This window comes from Haplochromis burtoni, unplaced genomic scaffold (genome assembly GCF_018398535.1).
Source record: "Haplochromis burtoni strain Fernald_Lab_line unplaced genomic scaffold, NCSU_Asbu1 Contig_613, whole genome shotgun sequence".
Classification (NCBI taxonomy): Eukaryota; Metazoa; Chordata; class Actinopteri; order Cichliformes; family Cichlidae; genus Haplochromis; species Haplochromis burtoni.
The window spans coordinates 198,009-218,201 of NW_024582974.1; the positions used below are offsets into that span (position 1 = coordinate 198,009).

A 20,193-nucleotide genomic window follows, 5' to 3' on the forward strand; every position below is an offset into this window, starting at 1 on the left:
GAAGATCTGCAGTGCAAACTGCAGCTAGACTCTCATTATGGAGGCTCAGCATCTTTCAGCTAGCCTGTGCTATATGAGTGCTATGGTAGAAGCTGGCACTGAATTTTGATTGTCTTAAAATTCTTTGTCTTAAAAACTACTCACATAAGCAACAATAGATTTTGCCTTTCTTCTTCTATTAAGAGAGGGAGTGCAGAATTATTAGGCAAGTTGTATTTTTGAGGAATAATTTTATTATTGAACAACAACCATGTTCTCAATGAACCCAAAAAACTCATTAATATCAAAGCTGAATGTTTGTGGAAGTAGTTTTTAGTTTTAGCTATTTTAGGGGGATATCTGTGTGTGCAGGTGACTGTTACTGTGCATAATTATTAGGCAACTTAACAAAAACAAATATATACCCATTTCAATTATTTATTTTTACCAGTGAAACCAATATAACATCTCCACATTCACAAATATACATTTCTGACATTCAAAAACAAAACAAAAACAAATCAGCGACCAATATAGCCACCTTTCTTTGCAAGGACACTCAAAAGCCTGCCATCCATGGATTCTGTCAGTGTTTTGATCTGTTCACCATCAACATTGCGTGCAGCAGCAACCACAGCCTCCCAGACACTGTTCAGAGAGGTGTACTGTGTTCCCTCCTTGTAAATCTCACATTTGATGATGGACCACAGGTTCTCAATGGGGTTCAGATCAGGTGAACAAGGAGGCCATGTCATTAGTTTTTCTTCTTTTATACCCTTTCTTGCCAGCCACGCTGTGGAGTACTTGGACGCGTGTGATGGAGCATTGTCCTGCATGAAAATCATGTTTTTCTTCAAGGATGCAGACTTCTTCCTGTACCACGGCTTGAAGAAGGTGTCTTCCAGAAACTGGCAGTAGGACTGGGAGTTGAGCTTCACTCCATCCTCAACCCAAAAAGGCCCCACAAGCTCATCTTTGATGATACCAGCCCAAACCAGTACTCCACCTCCACCTTGCTGGCGTCTGAGTCGGACTGGAGCTCTCTGCCCTTTACCAATCCAGCCACGGGCCCATCCATCTGGCCCATCAAGACTCACTCTCATTTCATCAGTCCATAAAACCTTAGAAAAACCAGTCTTGAGATATTTCTTGGCCCAGTCTTGACGTTTCAGCTTGTGTGTCTTGTTCAGTGGTGGTCGTCTTTCAGCCTTTCTTACCTTGGCCATGTCTCTGAGTATTGCACACCTTGTGCTTTTGGGCACTCCAGTGATGTTGCAGCTCTGAAATATGGCCAAACTGGTGGCAAGTGGCATCTTGGCAGCTGCACGCTTGACTTTTCTCAGTTCATGGGCAGTTATTTTGCGCCTTGGTTTTTCCACACGCTTCTTGTGACCCTGTTGACTATTTTGAATGAAACGCTTGATTGTTCGATGATCACGCTTCAGAAGCTTTGCAATTTTGAGACTGCTGCATCCCTCTGCAAGATATCTCACTATTTTTGACTTTTCTGAGCCTGTCAAGTCCTTCTTTTGACCCATTTTGCCAAAGGAAAGGACGTTGCCTAATAATTATGCACACCTGATATAGGGTGTTGATGTCATTAGACCACACCCCACAGACATGCATGAAGGGGATGATGTGGACAAAATACTCATTTGCCTAATAATTCTGCACTCCCTGTAGGTCAGATTTTGGTCATACACACTGCTGCTCATGATCAGAATCATTTGTAAAACAGAAGACAAAAAAGAACAATCTTATGATAGCTATCTTTATTAGAAAGCCATTTAAATCAATTATATAGCACCAAATCACAACAAGAGTCGCCTTGAGGCAATTACAGGTCGCTTTAGGTTATTGATTCCAGTTATTCAGTTCTCTGTTGCTCCTTTGTGTATGAGAGGAGCAGTGCTGCTGTTTTAGAGGGAGGTGAAATAATTATTTGATCTCTTGTTGAATATTGAATTTTGGTCACTTAGACATGAATAGTCTCATTTTAATGGACAGAATGTCAACCAAAAATCCAGCAAAAAACTCATTATATAAAAGTTAGAAATTTATTTGCATACCACTAAGTGAAATAGATATTTAATCCCCAAGCAAAACATAACTATGTACTTGATGATTTAGTACCTTCGTTGGCAGTGGTAAGGCATTTCTTTTAGTTTGAAAGCAACTCTCTATATCCTTTAGATTTCTTGACTGCCACTTGAACCTGAAGTGTCAGCCATCTCTCTAGAATTGAGTTCTAGAGAATGACTAGACCACTTAATGACCTGAATATGCTTCTTCTCTAGTCCTTTACTTTTTTCTTCATCTTCGAAGTATGTCTTGGGTCATTGTCATTCTACAAGGCCAATTCAAACCAATTTCAGTGTTCTGGCAGCAAGATTTCAGTCCATCAGAGCTTAGTGTGTTACTAGTGGTGTTCATGGTGACTGTGGTCCCAGTTGCCTTCAGATTCAATTCAATTCAATTCAATTTTATTTATATAGCGCCAAATCACAACAAAAGTCGCCTCAAGGCGCTTCATAGATACAGAGAAAAACCCAACAATCATATGACCCCCTATGAGCAAGCACTTTGGCGACAGTGGGAAGGAAAAACTCCCTTTTAACAGGAAGAAACCTCCAGCAGAACCAGGCTCAGGGAGGGGCGGCCATCTGCTGCGACCGGTTGGGGTGAGAGAAGGAAGACAGGATAAAGACATGCTGTGGAAGAGAGACAGAGGTTAATAACAGATATGATTCAATGCAGAGAGGTCTGTTAATACATAGTGAGTGAGAAAGGTGACTGGAAAGGAAAAACTCAATGCATCATGGGAATCCCCCGGCAGCCTACATCTATTGCAGCATAACTAAGGGAGGATTCAGGGTCACCTGGTCCAGCCCTAACTATATGCTTTAGCAAAAAGGAAAGTTTTAAGCCTAATCTTGAAAGTAGAGATAGTGTCTGTCTCCTGAATCCAAACTGGAAGCTGGTTCATTAACATGAAACCTCCACCTTTCTTATGATCATCCTAACCCCCTGAAGCAAGATTTTCCATGGAGCTTGAGACTAAGGGTGATCGATTCACTTTATATTTTATCCACTTCTGAATTTCTGAATGCACTAACAGTTGTCATCATTGCACTAAGCTTCTTGCTGATGGTCTTGTAAGCCATCCCAGCCTTGTGCATGTCCCACATACATGTTGTCGCTGACGTCCTTTGATAGGTCTTTGGCCTTGCACATAGCGTGGAGAAACTGGAATGGAAGGAATTCATTCTCTGGAGCAAGGCTGGACTGGGACAAAAAATCGGCCCGGGCATTTTGACTAGAGACCGGCCCACCAGGATAAAGATTGAAAATGTGACGTCATTCAGGGGTAAAACCGCAAAGGATTCTGGGAACTTGTGGCAAGAGGTACTAGCGCACGCAGGCTTTCAATTGAACTCAGTTACACAGCGATAAAAAGAAACCCAAAAAATGGCAAGAAGCTGTTGTATTATTAACTGCAATAGCCGGTCGCATGACAGCCACGGGAAGCCGACGGGTAAAGAGATCGTTTTTTTTTTTTATCGGATTACGTCGTTGAAGAGAAATTTTTTAAGCCATGTTTCCGAAGTAAGAGCCGACGGATGGTCTGGATATACCAAATATAACGTCCCAGAACACTCCAGCTCACAGGTTAGTCTGCTCCAAGCATTCCCACAAAGGTCAGAGTTTTGTAGTAGTTAATACGTCATTTTTCATAACATAATTGGTGATATAGGTTACAAGCAAGTCTGGCGCTGAACAGAAATTGTCGCGCTATGCTCCTTTATTTATTGTGCATAAATAGTGAATTGTCCTGACACAATATTGCGTTTCGCTTCTGTTATTATGGTACATTGACAAAAACATATACTTTTATTCACAGGATAAAACAGTTGTTTTGTATCACTAATTGCCCAGTACGATTACAGCATACAGTATTATTGTCACTGCTACATTTCTGTGATGCTACCAGAAATTATTTCCACTACTAATTAATTACCGTTGAGCTCAAAGGTTATATTAATAAACGGTTAACGAATGTGTATTTATGACGACGATTTGTGAGACTGGTAAACTTACCTTTGTTAGTACGATGGTCTTTCGTTCTACACGGTGCATTTCAAGGTCCTGCACCCATCCGTCGGTAAACTGTACCTGGGCTTGTTGCAGTGACCTGAAGTTACTAAACTTCATGAGTGTATGCACTCACTCCAAGAACCGTATGATTATAAATCTGAGCGTGGTGAAAGTTGGGCAGCACGCTAACGTCTTTTGTCCACTCTGTGTGCTCGTAAGGGTCTGACCCTTTCACTCCTTTGATTTTTTCCTCGTATCTTTTCTTTGTCTTTTCGTCGAGTCTGTCTTTGTACGGACCGGCATTGTTCTCCTTTTGTTTTGTACATTCCTTTTTTGTGCGGCAAAGAAAAAACAAGAAGGTATTGGAACCGGAGAATGAGGTGCTGCAAATGCTTGCGTTTGATGCGGTACTTGGATTGTTTTGCCACGAGTTCCCGGCATGCAATGCGCGAAAATCACGTGATTGCTAAACAAGGTGGCGGGTGCATCCGGCCTCCTCGGCTGTAATTGGTCCAGCCCAGAGTCGATCATGACCAATTGGCCAATCCAACACCTTTCATTATATATACCCTTCCTTAAAAAAAAAAAAATCCATCGGCCCATAAAAACAAAAAATCGCCAGCAGCCCACCGGGCAAATGCCCGGTATGCCCGATGGCCAGTCCAGCTATGCTCTGGATAGATGTCCTAGTACACATAACAAGTTGAGATCAGGACTACCGACTGACTGATTATTGATTGACTAACTGGCTGACTGATTTTTAGTTGATTTTCTGTCTCCCTCCATTAAAATGAAACTACCACAAAAACCTGGGGCTGTGCATTTCTTTGTAGGTGAGCAAACTAACAAATTTGGAGACTCAAATAATTATTTCCCCACTACATTTGTTGTAGGAGTCGATATGATGTCTCACAGAAAACCTGGTCAGAAGTCAAATAGACTCATCATGGGCATGAATGTCATGGTACATTTGGCCCTTTAATGATAACTTAAAAGACAATAATTGGGTGCATGGACCCAGCTTTTAAGTGTGTCTTCAAATTTTCAATAAGATTGAAGACTGTTTTGTTGAAAAACCCAATGATTTCCATATTTTAATCATTTATCTGGTGATTTTAAGAGCAGTTAAAAGACCTGGAGGTAGTTCATCTGATCAGAAAACTTTTCTCTAGACTATGCCGGCCACTTGGTTATGGTGTCCATGTATGCACCCTGCTGTTATGTGCTGGATTGTTTCAGTGACATCTTACACGGCCTGCAACTGGGGTCTTTCGTGGTGTGATAGACCCCAGCCTCTATGGATGTTGTACTCAGAGCATGTTCCTGTGCTGCCATGATTAGTGCCTCTGGACTGTCCTTCAGTCCAGATTTGTCCAGCCACTGGTAGGACTTCAGGATGTCAGCCCTTTCCTCTATCTGCCAGTGGTGCATACCGTGCAGGGGCCTGTCCTTCCATGGTGGCTCCTCATCCTCCCCCTCTTCTTTCTTGGGTTGCTGCTGCCTGAGGTATTCACTAAGCACATGGTCAGTTGTGGCCATCTTTCTGATGTACTCATAAGAATGCCTGTTTTCTCCTCCTGGACTGTGGTGCTGACACTCACCAGTCCCCGGCGTCCTTCCTTTCGCTTAGCGTACAGCTTCAGGGTGCTGGACTCGGTGGGTGAATGGTAAGAAGCTTCCTTGTATTGATGTCAGTTGCTTCTATCTCCTCCTTTGGCCAGCTTATAATCCCAGCAAGGTGCCTGATCACCGGTAGGGCGTAGGTGTTGATAGCCCAGATCTTGTTCTTCCCGTTCAGCTGACTCTTCAAGACTTGTCTGACCCTCTGCACTGTCCTCAGTGTCTTCAGTGTTGCCTTCTGGTAGTGCAATCCAGTCAGTTTTGACTGCCTTCCCTCCAACAATCCCTCCGACTACACTTCTTCAGTTCAACTTGTACAACTGGCATGAAGTTGGTCTCCAGTGGTGTATGCCACATCCCCTTTGAGCTCCCGATGAACTCTTTTGGGATCTTGATCTTGTATAGTTCTAGGCATTCCAGGATTCAGGTATGGGGCATTGAGCCATAGCTTGGTCATTTTGGTCTTGCAGTCTCAAGCAACTGTTCTGTCTACCAGCAGCTTGTGTTTTGCCCTTCTGGTATACCTATTCCTTTCTGTGGCCCGCTCATGTATTGAGCCATGCGCCTGTTCATCTTAGTCGCTATGATGCCTGACAGGCGCTTCCATGTGGTGCTGAGGCAGGTTATTGGCTTGTAGTTGGATGGGACCAGTCCCTTCTGGGGATCCTTGGGGATCAGGACTGTCCGGTCTTCAGTTATCCATTCTGGGTGTCTCATCTACTAGCAGCTGATTCATTTGTTCTACCATGTGTTCATCATGGAGTGCACTCAGCTTCTTTAGCCAGTAGGTGTGAATGATGGTTACTGGAGCCTGTTCAGGGAGGTCGCTGTGATTGCTATAAGCATTGCCTTTATGGGTTGCAGCCTTCTTCCATATACTCTTTCACTATTGCTCTGTCTCATTCCTTGGTGGCGCTGTTCTTTTATTTAAGTAGAGGAAAAGCCACTGTGTTGATTAAGAATGGTTTTGACCATACGCACACAGCCAGCCGGGTTAAAAAATTGGTATGGTGGGATTACATCAGACTATAATCAATTACGTTATAAGTAGGTGAATTGTGTGACCCAACACAAAGCCTACGGTGAGCCTGTGGTGAGTCTGTAGAAATTTAGAAATAGTGCTGCCTTTGCATAGTGTGTCCTGAGATCACAGGTATCTCTTAATACTTAAATGTCACTCTCAATACATATCACAGACGAGATTGTTTAGAAAACAAAACAACATTGTACAGGACTGAAAGAAATAATGTTTACTTACTTTGTAAAAGCAAAAAAAAAGAAGGAAAAAAATTCATATTAAAAAATTACCTACCACTTGTGTATTGATTACTTGCAGTGTCAGGAATATTTAGAGTTCATCTGCAAATATTGACACGTTAACTCACAATACTACTACTAATAATAATAGTGAACATTGTGAACTATAGAATATGCAAAATGTCATTATTCATGCATCCATCCATTTTTTCTGCTTATCTTGGGCCTGGTTGCCTAACCCAGGATGCCTAGACCTCCCACTCCCCATCCAGCTTGTTAAGATTGCCCAGGCCAGCCAAGAGATGTAATCTCTGTGTAGTGTTCCGCTTACACAATTAAAATCACCTTTTTCCTCCTGTATCTGACATTCGACTAACGGCCAAACTCTCCTCTCCAGTACCCTAGCATAGATCTTTCCAGAGAGGCTAAGGAGTGTGATCCCCCTGTATTGGAGCACATCCTCTTGTACCCCTTCTTAAACATGGGACCCCCGCCCCGAACTGCTAGTCCAGAGGCAGCACCACAGATCTCCACACAACGTTGTAGAGGTGTGTCAACTGGGACAGCCCTACAATATCCAGAACCTTTAGGAAGTTGGTGTTTAACTGCCTCAGAGACCTTGCTACCTGTGATGGATGAATCATCCACCTCGTGTCTAGGCTCTGCTTCCTCTACGGAAGATGTGTCAGTAGGACTAAGGAGGTCCTCGGCGTATTCTTCCACAGTCCAACTATGTCCTCAGGTGAAGTCAGCAACATCCCACCCACACTAAAAACCACAAGAATAGCACACTGCTTTCCCCTCCTGAGTCATCTGACGGTTTGCCAGAATCCCTTTGAGGCAGTTTCATGGCCTCACCAAACTCACCAAACTCCTCCCATACCCTAATTTTGGCGTCAGCTACCTCACAGGCCACATTCTGCTTGGTCTGTCGGTACCCATCAGCTGCTTCTGAAGTTCCAGAAGCTAACCAAGTTAAATAGGACTCCTTCTTCAGCTTGATTGTGTCCTTCACCTCCTGTGTCCACCATCTGTTTCCGGGCTTACCACCATGACAGGCACTTTGCAGCTGCAGCTCCTTCCAGCAGCCTCAGCAATGGAGGTGCAGACTCAATGTCCCCAACCTCCCTCAGAATGCTGTTGAAGTTCTGCTGGAAGTGGGAGTTAAAGCTGGGAACACCTAGCAAAAGCTTGCAATACATTTAGAGGTTCTGGGTCTTTCCAGCATCTTTTCCCACAACTTGATCCAACTCAATACCAGAGTTGGATCAAGTTGACAGATCAGCTCCTCTCTTCAACTAATGTGTCCAAAATGCAGAAGCAATGATAAGATTACAAAGAGATCATTGACCTGCGACCTAAGGTTTGTGGTCCCACGTGCCCTTATAGACATCCTTATTTTCAAACATGGTGTTCATTAAAAACTGTTATTTGTACTGTTCTCAGTCATCCAAGTCATGGTAGTCTAGGGGGCTTGAAAAGAAAAGCGTCTGGACTTCTTTAAGTTTCTTGAAGACGTTTCACCTCTCATCTGAGAAGCTTCTTCTGTTCTAAGAAAAATGGTGGAGAGAACAAGGTATTTAAGCCCTGGTGGAAGTTATCCCTTAAGAAAGTAATTGACCCACTATTGATCATGTGTCTTGTCACATGAGCCAATGTGTGAAAAAGGGTGTGGGTCATTATCAGCACAGGTTTCGGGTGAAGGCACCTGAAACCTGACTAGGAGGCCATTCCTCCTAGTCATGTCCCTCCAGGTCTCGCTGTCATTGCCAATGTGAGCACCTAAGTCACCCACAAGGACAACAAAGTCACCCGGTACAGCAACTCCACAGCTTCTCACCGATGGCAACTCCAGACTGGAACAAAGTCCAGCCACTCTCCAGGAGACTGTTTTCAGAACCTGAGCTGTGCGTTGAGTTGAGCCCAACTATACCTAGTCATTATACCTCACACACTAGCTCAGACTCGAAGAAGTCCCAGCCTTGATAACCAGCCTCGATAGCTAGCCACCTGACACAATGCACCCGATCCCTATGGCGTCTCCTTTGGGTGGTCGGCCTACCAGAGGGCATGGCCAAGTAGCTTCTTCAGGATGTGCTCAGATGGGATCACACAAAACCCTCCACCATGGTAAGGCGGTGATTCACAGAGGTGAAAATTCAATGTCTCTCCACATAAATATTAAATTAATTCAAATGAAGTGCGCCTACTCCTTATACACCTCTGAACTCCTTTCAACACAGCTTCTATTTTAGATTGCTCCAGAGAATTTTGTGCTGATCACTCCAACCTTGATCTGAAACTTCATTACAGACATAAAAGCAAACATCTAGTTCTGTAACCTCATTTTCATGGCCAGAGACATTATTGCTAACTCATACCAATGTGATCTCATGTCATCACCCAACACACTTGCCAGACTGCTTGTGATGTTTTTTTTATTTATTAAAAATTAACTTCAGCTAGAAAGGTTTAGACACACTTGAAAAAGAAACCATCAAACAACATAGATGAGATCAGCTTAAAACTAGCAGTATACTTTGAACCTGAACTCACAAAGGATTTTGCCCTCTGTCTGTCTTTCTCTCTAACTGACGGATTCACTGTTAACAGCAGTTTATCGCCAGTAGACTGGCTAAAACCCCTGGAAACTGAGATCCAGATGTTTTTAAACACAGTGGTGGACTATATGTATATTGATTGTGGTCAGCTTCAGATGATTTACCTAAATGAGCTGCTCCGAATTTCCCAAAATCATCAAACAGCTAAGCCTTGCAGTGATTTTTGTTCCTGAATACAATGTGTTACCACCTGTGTACTGCAAAGCATGCGCACATATACAAATGCTGTGTTTGCATCAAAGAGCCTTGTCTACTTCCACTGGACTGATTCCCTCTGTAGGTATAGATATTTTGGCCAATGACAGTTAATTTTTGTAACACATATTCCTGTTTTGTCTTGTCTGTGTCTGTCTGTGTCTGTCTGTCCATCTGTTTGTCTCTCCATTCATCTGTCTGTTTTTTTGTTTTCCCAAAAATCCTCCTTTGGCCTATAAAATGTTCCCTATTTTCTGATGTTTTCCTTTTATATATTATTTGTTTCATTTACAAATTCTTGTCACTGTAAAAAATGGTTGATATGTTCTATATATGATGTGCAATGCTCTCATAACATTTATTAATATAAATCTTGGCAATATTTTCTACCATTCCATCTATCTGCCTCATCATAAAAATGCTCATGTTTTCATATCTTATTATGACTGACCCTTCATAACCTTTTACCTGTGCATGCCATTCTCATGTAGCCACAGGTTATGAGAAGTCACGTAGCCTCAATAACATCTCTGGAATGACAGGCGTCCCGCTGCGCCTCACTCCCATCACCAATTCCACCTTTGAACCCTTTGAGCCGCCTGGCCTCAGGCGATGTCATTCACCCATCCCTTCAATCTTGTAGCATAGCCCACAGATAGCCACCAGATTTAACAACAACAGCAGCAACAGTAACATTTAGAAAGATTTTTTTGTCTGATTATTTGTTTTTGCTTTTTTTTTGCATGGAAAAAAAAGCCTACACACAGGAATTACAGTTTTTCCAGGCTGCTCTGTCATTCTGCATTCATGCCTTGTGTTTTGTTCTTGATCTGAAACAACAATAAATGCAAGTTCATGGAGCCCCTAGAGGCCCCATTTAATAATTTCAAGAAAGATTAGCTGAACCTTACTGAAATAAATGTGGCAAATTTGCCTTACTAACATGAATAGAGTTTAGTTTACAGTAGAATAATAGAAGAGTTAGTTTACCTCTAGTTTTCCTGTGCTACACCTTGCCTGTACTTCAACTGCACTTGTACATCAACACTTTAACCTTGGCACCTAAGAGGAGTTAGAAATCTTCTAATATGAAGCCTAAGAATGCATACAGTGACACACAGACACCAACATATTACAGCAGCATGTGTGTTTTTACTCCAGAATAAGAATATACACTAGCCTATAAGTGACTTAGAAGCAAACGTATTTTGTATTTAAATGCCCCTTAATGTAGCTCCTCTGCAACTTCAATTTGAAAGTCATGTTTGCTGTAGAAGGTGATGTGCTAACACATCATCAACCATTTAATATAGCCGAAAAGAGACAGGCTCCCATATATGTCAACTCCAACACCAGCTTCTGAGCCCTTGTGCCCTTTCTCCTGCTTCCTGGTAATTAATATAGAAGGACCTGTTAGTATGGTGGACAAAGTACTGTGGTTTTTCATTTGTCCCTACCAGTAAGGAGTTATAATGTACAGATATAATGTATTTTCCCATAACAGAATTGTACATTATGCTGATTTAACCATGCAAGCACTATTGTGCAGTAAAGCTAGTTACAAACTCATTATACATAATAAATGTAGGACAAACATTATAGAATGTCAAGTTTTACACAGCTAAAAGTACAAAGCAGCAGGGACAAGGACTAGGGATAAGTGCTCCCTGTGGTCTGAAACTTTACACACACACATATATAGATATAAATATATCATTGATCATATCATATGATCTTATTACATCTGCTTGAGCCATCAGAGATGATCACTTTCTTGTTTCTTTGTCTTTGTTAACTACTTTCAAAAAGAAAACTACAAAGAAAGCTTCTTTGGGGGTTTTTTCACCAGACTGGGGTCAACGAATTGACAGGACTGTAAGCTGATTGTCCCCCTGCATCACCACAAAATGCATGCTCTCATGTTTATGTGTAGATAAAAAGAAACACATTGAAGCAGTGACTTTTAGTTTGTAGGGGTTAACCCTGACTACAGTGAAGACATGAACTTACTGGAAGAAAGGAAAGAAATCAGCAAATCTTCCAACTAGCTGTTTCTTTCCTTTCTCTGTACGTGGAAAAATGTCCTGCGATAGACTAGCCACCTTTCCGGGGTATTCCCTGCCTCTCTCCCTGTGACAGCTGGAAAAGACTGCAGCACCCCTGATGCTTAGGAAAATAGCTGGATGGATTTATCTATAAAAGCTCCAGACATTGCAGCTGCACCTGAGAGTTTGAAGCAGTTTTCTTTAGGCTTATGTTCACCAGACCACCACCATCACTGCTGCTGCACCATCACTACTATCACTGACTCTAATGTGGCCAGTGGCAATATTTTTCGTTTTCTCCCCATTTCGCTTCTTGTTCTTTCCCTGTTTTTGCCTGTCTTTTACTCCTGAACCCCATCCTACCCTTCTTCTCCTGTCCTTCCATCTCTTCTTTGTTTTTGGCTGCGGCTGCTCAGTGGGAGGTACAGTGAACGGCTACTGGAGTGACAGCCCATGGTAGAAGAAGAGCAGATGCCAAAAACCACACAGGAAGAAGACAGCAAACAAAGGACGGACAGAGAAAAACACAATCTAGACAAAGTCCGCATCAGTGTTTTTATGTGCATGCGTGCCCAGACCTGCAGCTACCTCTGTACTAAAGCCAATAAATTCAGCAAGGAAGAACATATCTCCCCTCACATGTTCTTCTTGATTCCTGATGAAGATTTTTGTGGAAAAATTTATTTGAGTGCATTTGGTTAAGTTGTATCTTTTTGATTCCCCTGTGCCCAACTCTTGCTCTCTCCTTTTTTCTCTCCCAGCAGAAAGTAGAATAGAATGTTTCATTTGTTTACACATCAAAGAAAAATCTAAATGATGAAAATTTGCTTTAAAATTCAGAGAGTATTTAGAAAATTGCACCAAAATAAGTGTACATTGGGAGGTATGTCCTTCCTGTTACTTTTTTACATTCAGACTGTGAGTTACAGAAGGTGAGAGCACTGCTTATAGACATCATTTTTGAATGCTCATGTATGTTTTTGTTTGTTTGTTTGTTTTTTAAACAAATATCTTGTTTATGTTTAAATGTATGTTTACTTTCTTGCCGCAGCAGTCTACAGTCTGGCTGCTAAGTTTGGAGCTATGGCTAGAAAGTCTGAGCTTACCTTAGATGGAAAGGAAAATAACAACTCACAGTTTCATTACCTAATATAGTGTGGGAACATGATGACAGCTTGTTATTATTTTCAGGTTAATTTTCAGGTTTGTTAGAGGTGTTAACTGCATCCCAGTTTTGAATATTTATGCTAAGCTAACTTCATTTATCACCTGCTGGCTGTTTTTCAGGCACAACTGCTCAAGCTGCCGTTGGCAAGAAAGTGATGTACAGATTTGTCCAAAGTGTGTAGCTATTCTATGTGTTTTATGTCAGGCAAGGTTTTCTATTGTTCCCGTTTATCCTGATGCTCAACCCCTCTGTGGTGCAGTAATGAATAACGTGGATATTTCAGTCCACTGGGGGATTCATGAAAACCAGGAACACATTTACACACCTCATTTCATCCTCTCCTTTTCCCAGCATCCATTTGTACAGAGTGCATCTGTCACTTTTCCCCTTTGGTTTCTTTTGTTGTGACAGTGTATATATGTAAAGTTTGAGTTGTAGATAAACCTGCATGGGTTTCTGTCACAATCAATAAGGATGCTAATTTGATAACGTTTTAGTCTCAAGCCTAATGGCACTGTCTAGATTACCACACGTGCGTGGATGTATATGTTGAGGTACTTACATATGCACTAACAAAAGCATGCAACACAAAAAATGGTCACCTCTGAATGCAGGAAGAGGTCGATGGACATTATGCATGACTAGATGCTACGATGATACTGGTCAGACCAGACCAAGTTAGGTACTGTAATAGGGCAGGGCGAGGGTGGGAAAGTTTATTTTTGCAGGATGGGGAGGGGTTACGTCTTCTACTGCTGCTTTCTTATCACTCTTGAGAGACTTACAAGGTAAACATTAACAATTGTAGCTTTTTCTTCTTTTTTTAGCTTCTCCGTTCACAAAGAGTGTTCTGAAAGCTGTGTACTTATCAGATATATGCAAAAAAGTAACAGTAACTGTGAACTAATGCTAAAAAATCCAGCTTCTTCCATCATTGTTTCATTTCCCCCGTTCATCTTTTCATTCATTTGCACCTTAATTTTGTGTTCACGTCATGTGTCGTTTCCATCTGCCCTTTCCTGTTCTGTAAACTGTAATATGTCCAAAAGACACGTCTCTGTAATGCAATAATTCGCTGCACCTTCTGAACAAAGAGCAATTCCTAATTATCCATCTTTCCTTCAGCAGCATACAAACAATTTCCTTCTTTTGATGTCCCAGTGACCCGATGTCCCTTCTTTCTTTTCCCAGTAAAGAGGAAAAGAAAGTCCATGAAGCCATTCCTGTCATAGAATCCATAAATATATGGATGTGATTGGTCAAAAGGGCCACATCTACAGTCAGTCGTAATCAATCCTGTACCCTAACACATGCAAGAATCCTATCAATATAATTTAGCCAAGATGACAAATTTTTAAAAATGATGGAGATTTATACTGGTCTTAGGAAAGTAGCTCATTGTATCTTGTAATGTATAGAAGCCCTTTGTTTTTCTGGATGAACCACAGACTATTTGATTGCTTCGTTTTAAAAGTCTCAAGATTTGTGAATTCCTAGTGAGAACCATTATTGCTGGAGCAACGCTCAAAAGTTAGAGCTTGAAGAGTGTTTCATGTGAATTGTCGCTGGCTTTTTCTTTGTGTCATGTTTGTGATCTGCGTTTCCTCCATCTACTCAGGTATAGCTCTCTTAACCTGTGCCCATCTGTATCTGGTCGCCCATGCTTTCTCAGATATGACAAACTGAAGGACTAGAAAAAAACTCTGAAAAAGGTTTTCTGTGAATACCATGTGCTCTGTTTTAGGGTTCCTTCTACAAAACTGCTGTCCTTGCTTTGTTTTTCCGAATGTGCTCCCTGTCTTCTCCTTGTATTTCTCCTCACCTTTCTTCTCTGTCCCAGTAACTGTATCTCACTTTCTATGGGACACCATCCATCCATTCTTCAAGCCAGAAAACTGAAGCCAAAAAGGAAAACGTGTAAATTAGAGCACCTTCGCATTGGAAAAACAAAAACTATTGGCCTGACAGTGGACTTCGCTGAGGATGAAGATAGGAATGGACAATAAAAAGAATAAAAAAAGAGGGTAATGATATGTTGTAAACAGATGCAGATGAACAAATGTGTTGAAAACTCGTGTCCTGAGTGGATTGTCAGCTGAGCAGCATCAAAGAGAGGAGATGGAGGAGGAAAAGTTTGGGCAACACAGAAAGTGTTGGAGGAGGAAAGAAAGAAGCACAAATCGCTTCTCCATGTAAGAATGTGTCCCTCACTATTGCTCTCTTGCACTGTTTGCTTCTTCTGTGTACTTCCTCACATACTGTGTTTCGGTGTGACATCGTGTTATCTTCTTTGTTTTTTTATATTGTGTTGTTCTCATCTTTCTTTTTCATAGCCTTTGTGAGCACCACACCTGGGTCAAAGAGTGTTTGTGAACACTAACTATGGCTTATTCTATCCCACACAGGTGCAGGTGACTTATAGTTTGTCATTTGGCCAAACTGCGGCCAAATTAATAAATAAGGCAAACACTGCATGTCTGATGGTTAAAGTGGGATTCATTTTTAAAAATTCCAAAACTACTGTTATTTGGCCAAGGTCTGGTCTGTGCTTTGCGGGACACATCAGCTGAGATGTTCTGCTTTCAGTTCTTAGTCTGAATTCCAATCCAGTCCTGATTGGCTGCAGTCCTCTGCTTTGAGCGCTGAATCTCTTCAATTTCACTTTCAGTCTCCGAGCTCAGTGTCTCTCAGCTCCTTGTCTGTCGTATAAGTATTTGTTCCATCAGAGGTGTAAATAGTCCCCTCGAAGACCTCTGCATATTGTTACATATCTGTGTGTATGTGGGTCACAGAAAGAAATATGTGTGACATTCATGCTGTGGTATCAGTGTCCTTGCATGTTGGCTGGACTCTGTAAGCTTTGTGATGAAATCTTTTTTTCTCCTTTGCTTTTCAGTGTGTTTGGGCTATTATTTCCTTGCGTTGATGTGTCAGGTTTCAGTTTCCGTAATGTACAAACAACTTTTTACAGCCAACACTGGAGATCAAACATAAACAAATCTTTCTCTATTGTCTAACATAGATATAGGTAATGCTAAAGGAACTCTCACAGCGACTACACTACACTAAAAAATCTGCAGCACAGGGGCAAAAACAATACAGAGCAAAAAGGAATGCAGATCCACAGAGAATGGAGAAATAAATTCCAAGCGAATGTGTGAGGTTGAAAAGGGACACCGAGTCAAGGAAAAGGAGAAAAGCGACTTAAGTGAGAGATATACGATACAGTCATGTGAAAAACTAAGTACACCGATTTCTGCTTTAGTAGTAATTAACAGCCAGGTGCTGCTAATCAAATCCGATTCAGTGTCAACAGCGTGACCACCTTTATAAAATGTTCTCAATTTGCTGGTCTGGAGCATTCAAGTGTTTGTTCATTTCAAAAAGGAAAGACATTAGTAACTGCAAATACAGACATACATGTCGGACTCCACAGGCTTCTGTTAGATTAAATGTTAAAGTATGGCGTGTAATGATTGGCAGGAAAAAGCTGTGTGTGGCTTTGCCCAAAAAGTTGATTTCGTCACTCATCCAAGTGACTTCTTCAGTCTCGGCTGACTGTTTCCCCAACCTTATAAACAGCACATTTACACAATGACTGAAACCAGCACCACTGAAGGAACAATGGCTGGAAGGTCAGTTCCTTGATCATTAATATGCACATTGGCATGACCATTGATCAACAACCACTGATCAAAGCTCATTGATCAAAGGCCATCAATCAATGACCACAGAAGAAGTCACTTGGATGAGTGACCAAACGTTTCTCCCACTGAAAACGCTACATTCAGGTCAACAGAATCAGCCTTTTGGGATTTCCTTACCTGGATGATTGAGCATGCATCAAGACAAGTATGGCTTAGGTTTGCAAAGTTGCATCTGAACAGATCACATAAAGTGATGCACTTGGACCGACAGACCAAAGTGGAGACTGACCACACCGCATGATTTGTATGTCATTGAATGAAATAAATATTTGATCGCCTACAGTCAAGGCAGAGTTCTTGCTCCCAGAAATTGGTTGTGTTGGTGGTTGTGGCAAACAGATTATAATCAATCAATCAATCAAAACAAATGACAGATACTCCTACTTTCGGTTTATGTGACTAAAGCATAACTATCCACATAATCAGATTATTTCATTCCAACCTTTCCATCACCTGTCAGGGACAAGATTGTCCACAGAAAGTGCTTACCCTATTTCATAGCAGATATATATTTTACAAGGTCCTCCTTTGCAAGAAGGCACACGTACAGACCCATCTTAAGTTTGGGAAATGTTGCAAGGCAACCAAGGAAACAAAGGAGAGGTTAAAGAAGAAGTAAATATAAGTCGTGCAGTTTTTCTTGATTTGTGATCTATATTCTGTCTCTATCAATTAAAATGACCATAGAAATTAGAGAATGTCCGTTTCTTTTTAAACAAACTTTTACATTCAGCAGGGGATCAAACAATTGCCCCACCCACTGTATATAGCAAGTATTTTAGAGTCAAGTTTTTATGTCTGATAACTAAATCTTGGCCCAAATAGGATTGTGCAACAAACCAACATCAGAATGGCTGAAAAGGAAAAGAATCAAGGTTTTGCAAACCTAAGTAAACTTAAGCAACACCATAAAGAAACATGGTTCAAAGTTCCCCGAGAACAATGTGAGAGACTGACAAAGGCAATTACTTTAAGTTACAGCTGCTTGAAAGTTGTTGTAAAGGTGCTGAACCATGGGGTGTACTTAGTTTTCCACAGGAAAGACAACTGACAATTTTTGGAGGGTTAAAAAGAGTTAAATTCAAAATGTATCCAGAAAAAGCAAAACTCAACCATGTACTTAAAAAAGAGAGAAAACTTTAAGAAAAATCCAAAACATATTGAACCTTAAAGATCCAAATAAATTCCCTTCCCATTGTTGCTGAGCCTTATATTTCTTTGGTAACTGAACTGATATCATATTGAAATATTACTCATCCCATCAACCCCAAGACTATCATAATGTCCCTGATTGTTTCTCCGAGAATGTATAAATCATGATCACTCATGGTTCAGATTGTTTGGATTAGGGTTGAAGTCAAAGTGAAGTTTAGTGAGAAATGAATGCTTAATAATGCCTGAGGTGGGAAATTGTATTTCTGAAATATGTAAGTAATCATCTACTGGACTAAGACATTAGAGAAATAATTATTATAGGTCTTTTTTTTTTACAAAAAAGGTCCAACAGGAGGCTGTCTGGGAGAATCACCCAGAAGCAGTTTGCTCTTTGTTTTAGTCATCGTAAAACAGGAGTGGTGTAGGAAAGCAAACAAAACAGCAACAGAAGCATGGATATAAATATCAGCTCAAATCCCTGCATCAGAAAACTGCACTAGGCACCAAAAGTAAAAGATTTTACAGAAAAACATATCACGATGTATTCTGTTAACGTGATACTTTTGAAAATGGTCAAATTTAGTCCAGTAATTCTCTGCCCCTCCTATATTTTTGTAAATTTTCTCAAAGACTGGAAAGGATTATTATATGTGCAAGTACAGCAGAATTCAATGAAAAATATTTTAAAATCACATCTTTAGTTTGTAACTTCTGTTCCAATCAGTTTAGGATAAATGCCGTTTTTCTTTTTTTAGCAATCATTGTATTTTTCCTCTGACACTGATATTTGTCTTTAAATACACTAAATTAATTGTTATTGACAAATACAATAACCCACAATAATTCTTTCATTCTTAACAACAATCATATTAACATAAAACCAGGTTTGCCAGTTACATACTTACTGTTATATCTGGTAGTTGCTGTGTGTGTATATTCAGTTATATAAATTCAATCAAGGATTTATTGTAACCATGGTGATACCATTTTTCAAGGTTTAGGAATAAGTTTGAACTGCTGGTGTCGCCAAAATACCCCAAAAGCAAAGAAAGCATTACTTAGCCATTAGCATCATTACAATGAATGAGTAAATGATATTTGGTCCACATGAAATCTGAAACATAAGAAAGACATTGAAAGAAATGATTAGGAAAGCTCATCCATTTTCATTGTTTTCTTTAACACATTTTGTTGCCTTTAGGCTTTTTGATGCCCCACACTGACTATTCCAAGATCTGGTGTCACATATTTACTTCATCTCCTCACAAAATTCTCTTTTCTTTTTCCCTTTCAGTGCTGAGTTTTTAACAAACTCACCCATTCCTCTACAAGAAGAGGAAAACTATTAACTGTAAACTGCTGCTCGTCTGTCTCTGCTGATGGGATTCACCGTAGAAACTGGGAGGGAGATAGAGAGAAAGAGAAGAACAACAATGGTGTTCACAGTTCCATCATCACATGCAACCTAATGGAGAATGTGGCTGTTAGTAAATGTAAGCCATATTAACTTGGAAGACCAAACAATTTCACATCCTCTGAACTGATTTCCAGAGCGAATGGCTACATAGATTCTCTCAGCTGAGCTGCCAGAGGGCTTCCTGCCCGATGGTCTTGTATGTGGAAACCTCGTGTCTTCTGGATGTCTTCGGTGTTTTAGTCACAATTTTATGTAATTTAGTTGTCATATTGCTTTACTTACCTTTTTTTTTTTTCAAGAGACTGCATAAACTGCGACTGATTCCCAGGAATCATCCATTATTTCGGCACTCAAAGCACTATGCAAGGTGAGGGAGTCTATCACGATGTCCAGCGACTGCTAGGCTGCCCTGTTAATCTCAGCTGAGAAACAGCAAGCTGAAGTCAATTCATACATATCAAAAAACAGCAGCTTTCACACTTATATGCACATCACACAGTCATTTATGTTTTATACTAGCTGAATCTCCCAGGAGGCATCGAGACAACATCTGGGGACTTGAAATTCAGCAAGACATCAGCATGTTAGTTCGGATGATGTAACCCAAAGACTACAGACACTTGGATGGATGCATTAGTTGAGATGAACAGAAACACTCAAAGGCACTAAACTGGCCATAAGGTCACATGGCTGTCTTCAGGCATCACTGAAGACAGCCATGGGATAGGCCCTCTTTCTCACTTGTTCCTTCTTGAGATTTTATGGTATCTTACCCGAGTACCCCCACCACCCTTAACTGCATCTCTGCATTGTTATTGCTCCTCCCCTTTAGAAAATCTGCATGGAAATCTGTATTAATGGGGGGAGGGGGGCATAGTTAATTTTTCTTTCAGCATTGTTAGTGTAATGGTAGCATCACTATCATCCAAGATAC

General features: G+C 40.9%; 1 protein-coding gene across 5 annotated transcripts in view; it reads left to right on the forward strand.

Annotated features, from left to right (window-relative positions):
- The window catches only part of LOC102303025 (potassium voltage-gated channel subfamily C member 1), a 98,176-nt gene extending 78,622 nt beyond the window's left edge, over positions 1-19,554 (forward strand). For 3 of the 5 annotated variants that reach the window (XM_042214809.1, XM_042214808.1, XM_042214810.1), the window contains 2 exons: positions 12,229-15,172; positions 19,137-19,554. In XM_042214809.1, the coding sequence (XP_042070743.1) occupies positions 12,229-12,259 (31 nt within the window). In that variant the 3' untranslated portion in view covers positions 12,260-15,172; positions 19,137-19,554. Of the gene's footprint in view, positions 1-10,258; positions 15,173-19,136 lie in introns of all 5 variants that reach the window. The other 2 variants (XM_042214807.1, XM_005948879.2) reach the window with 2 other exon arrangements.
- The last annotated feature ends 639 nt before the right edge of the window (positions 19,555-20,193 follow it).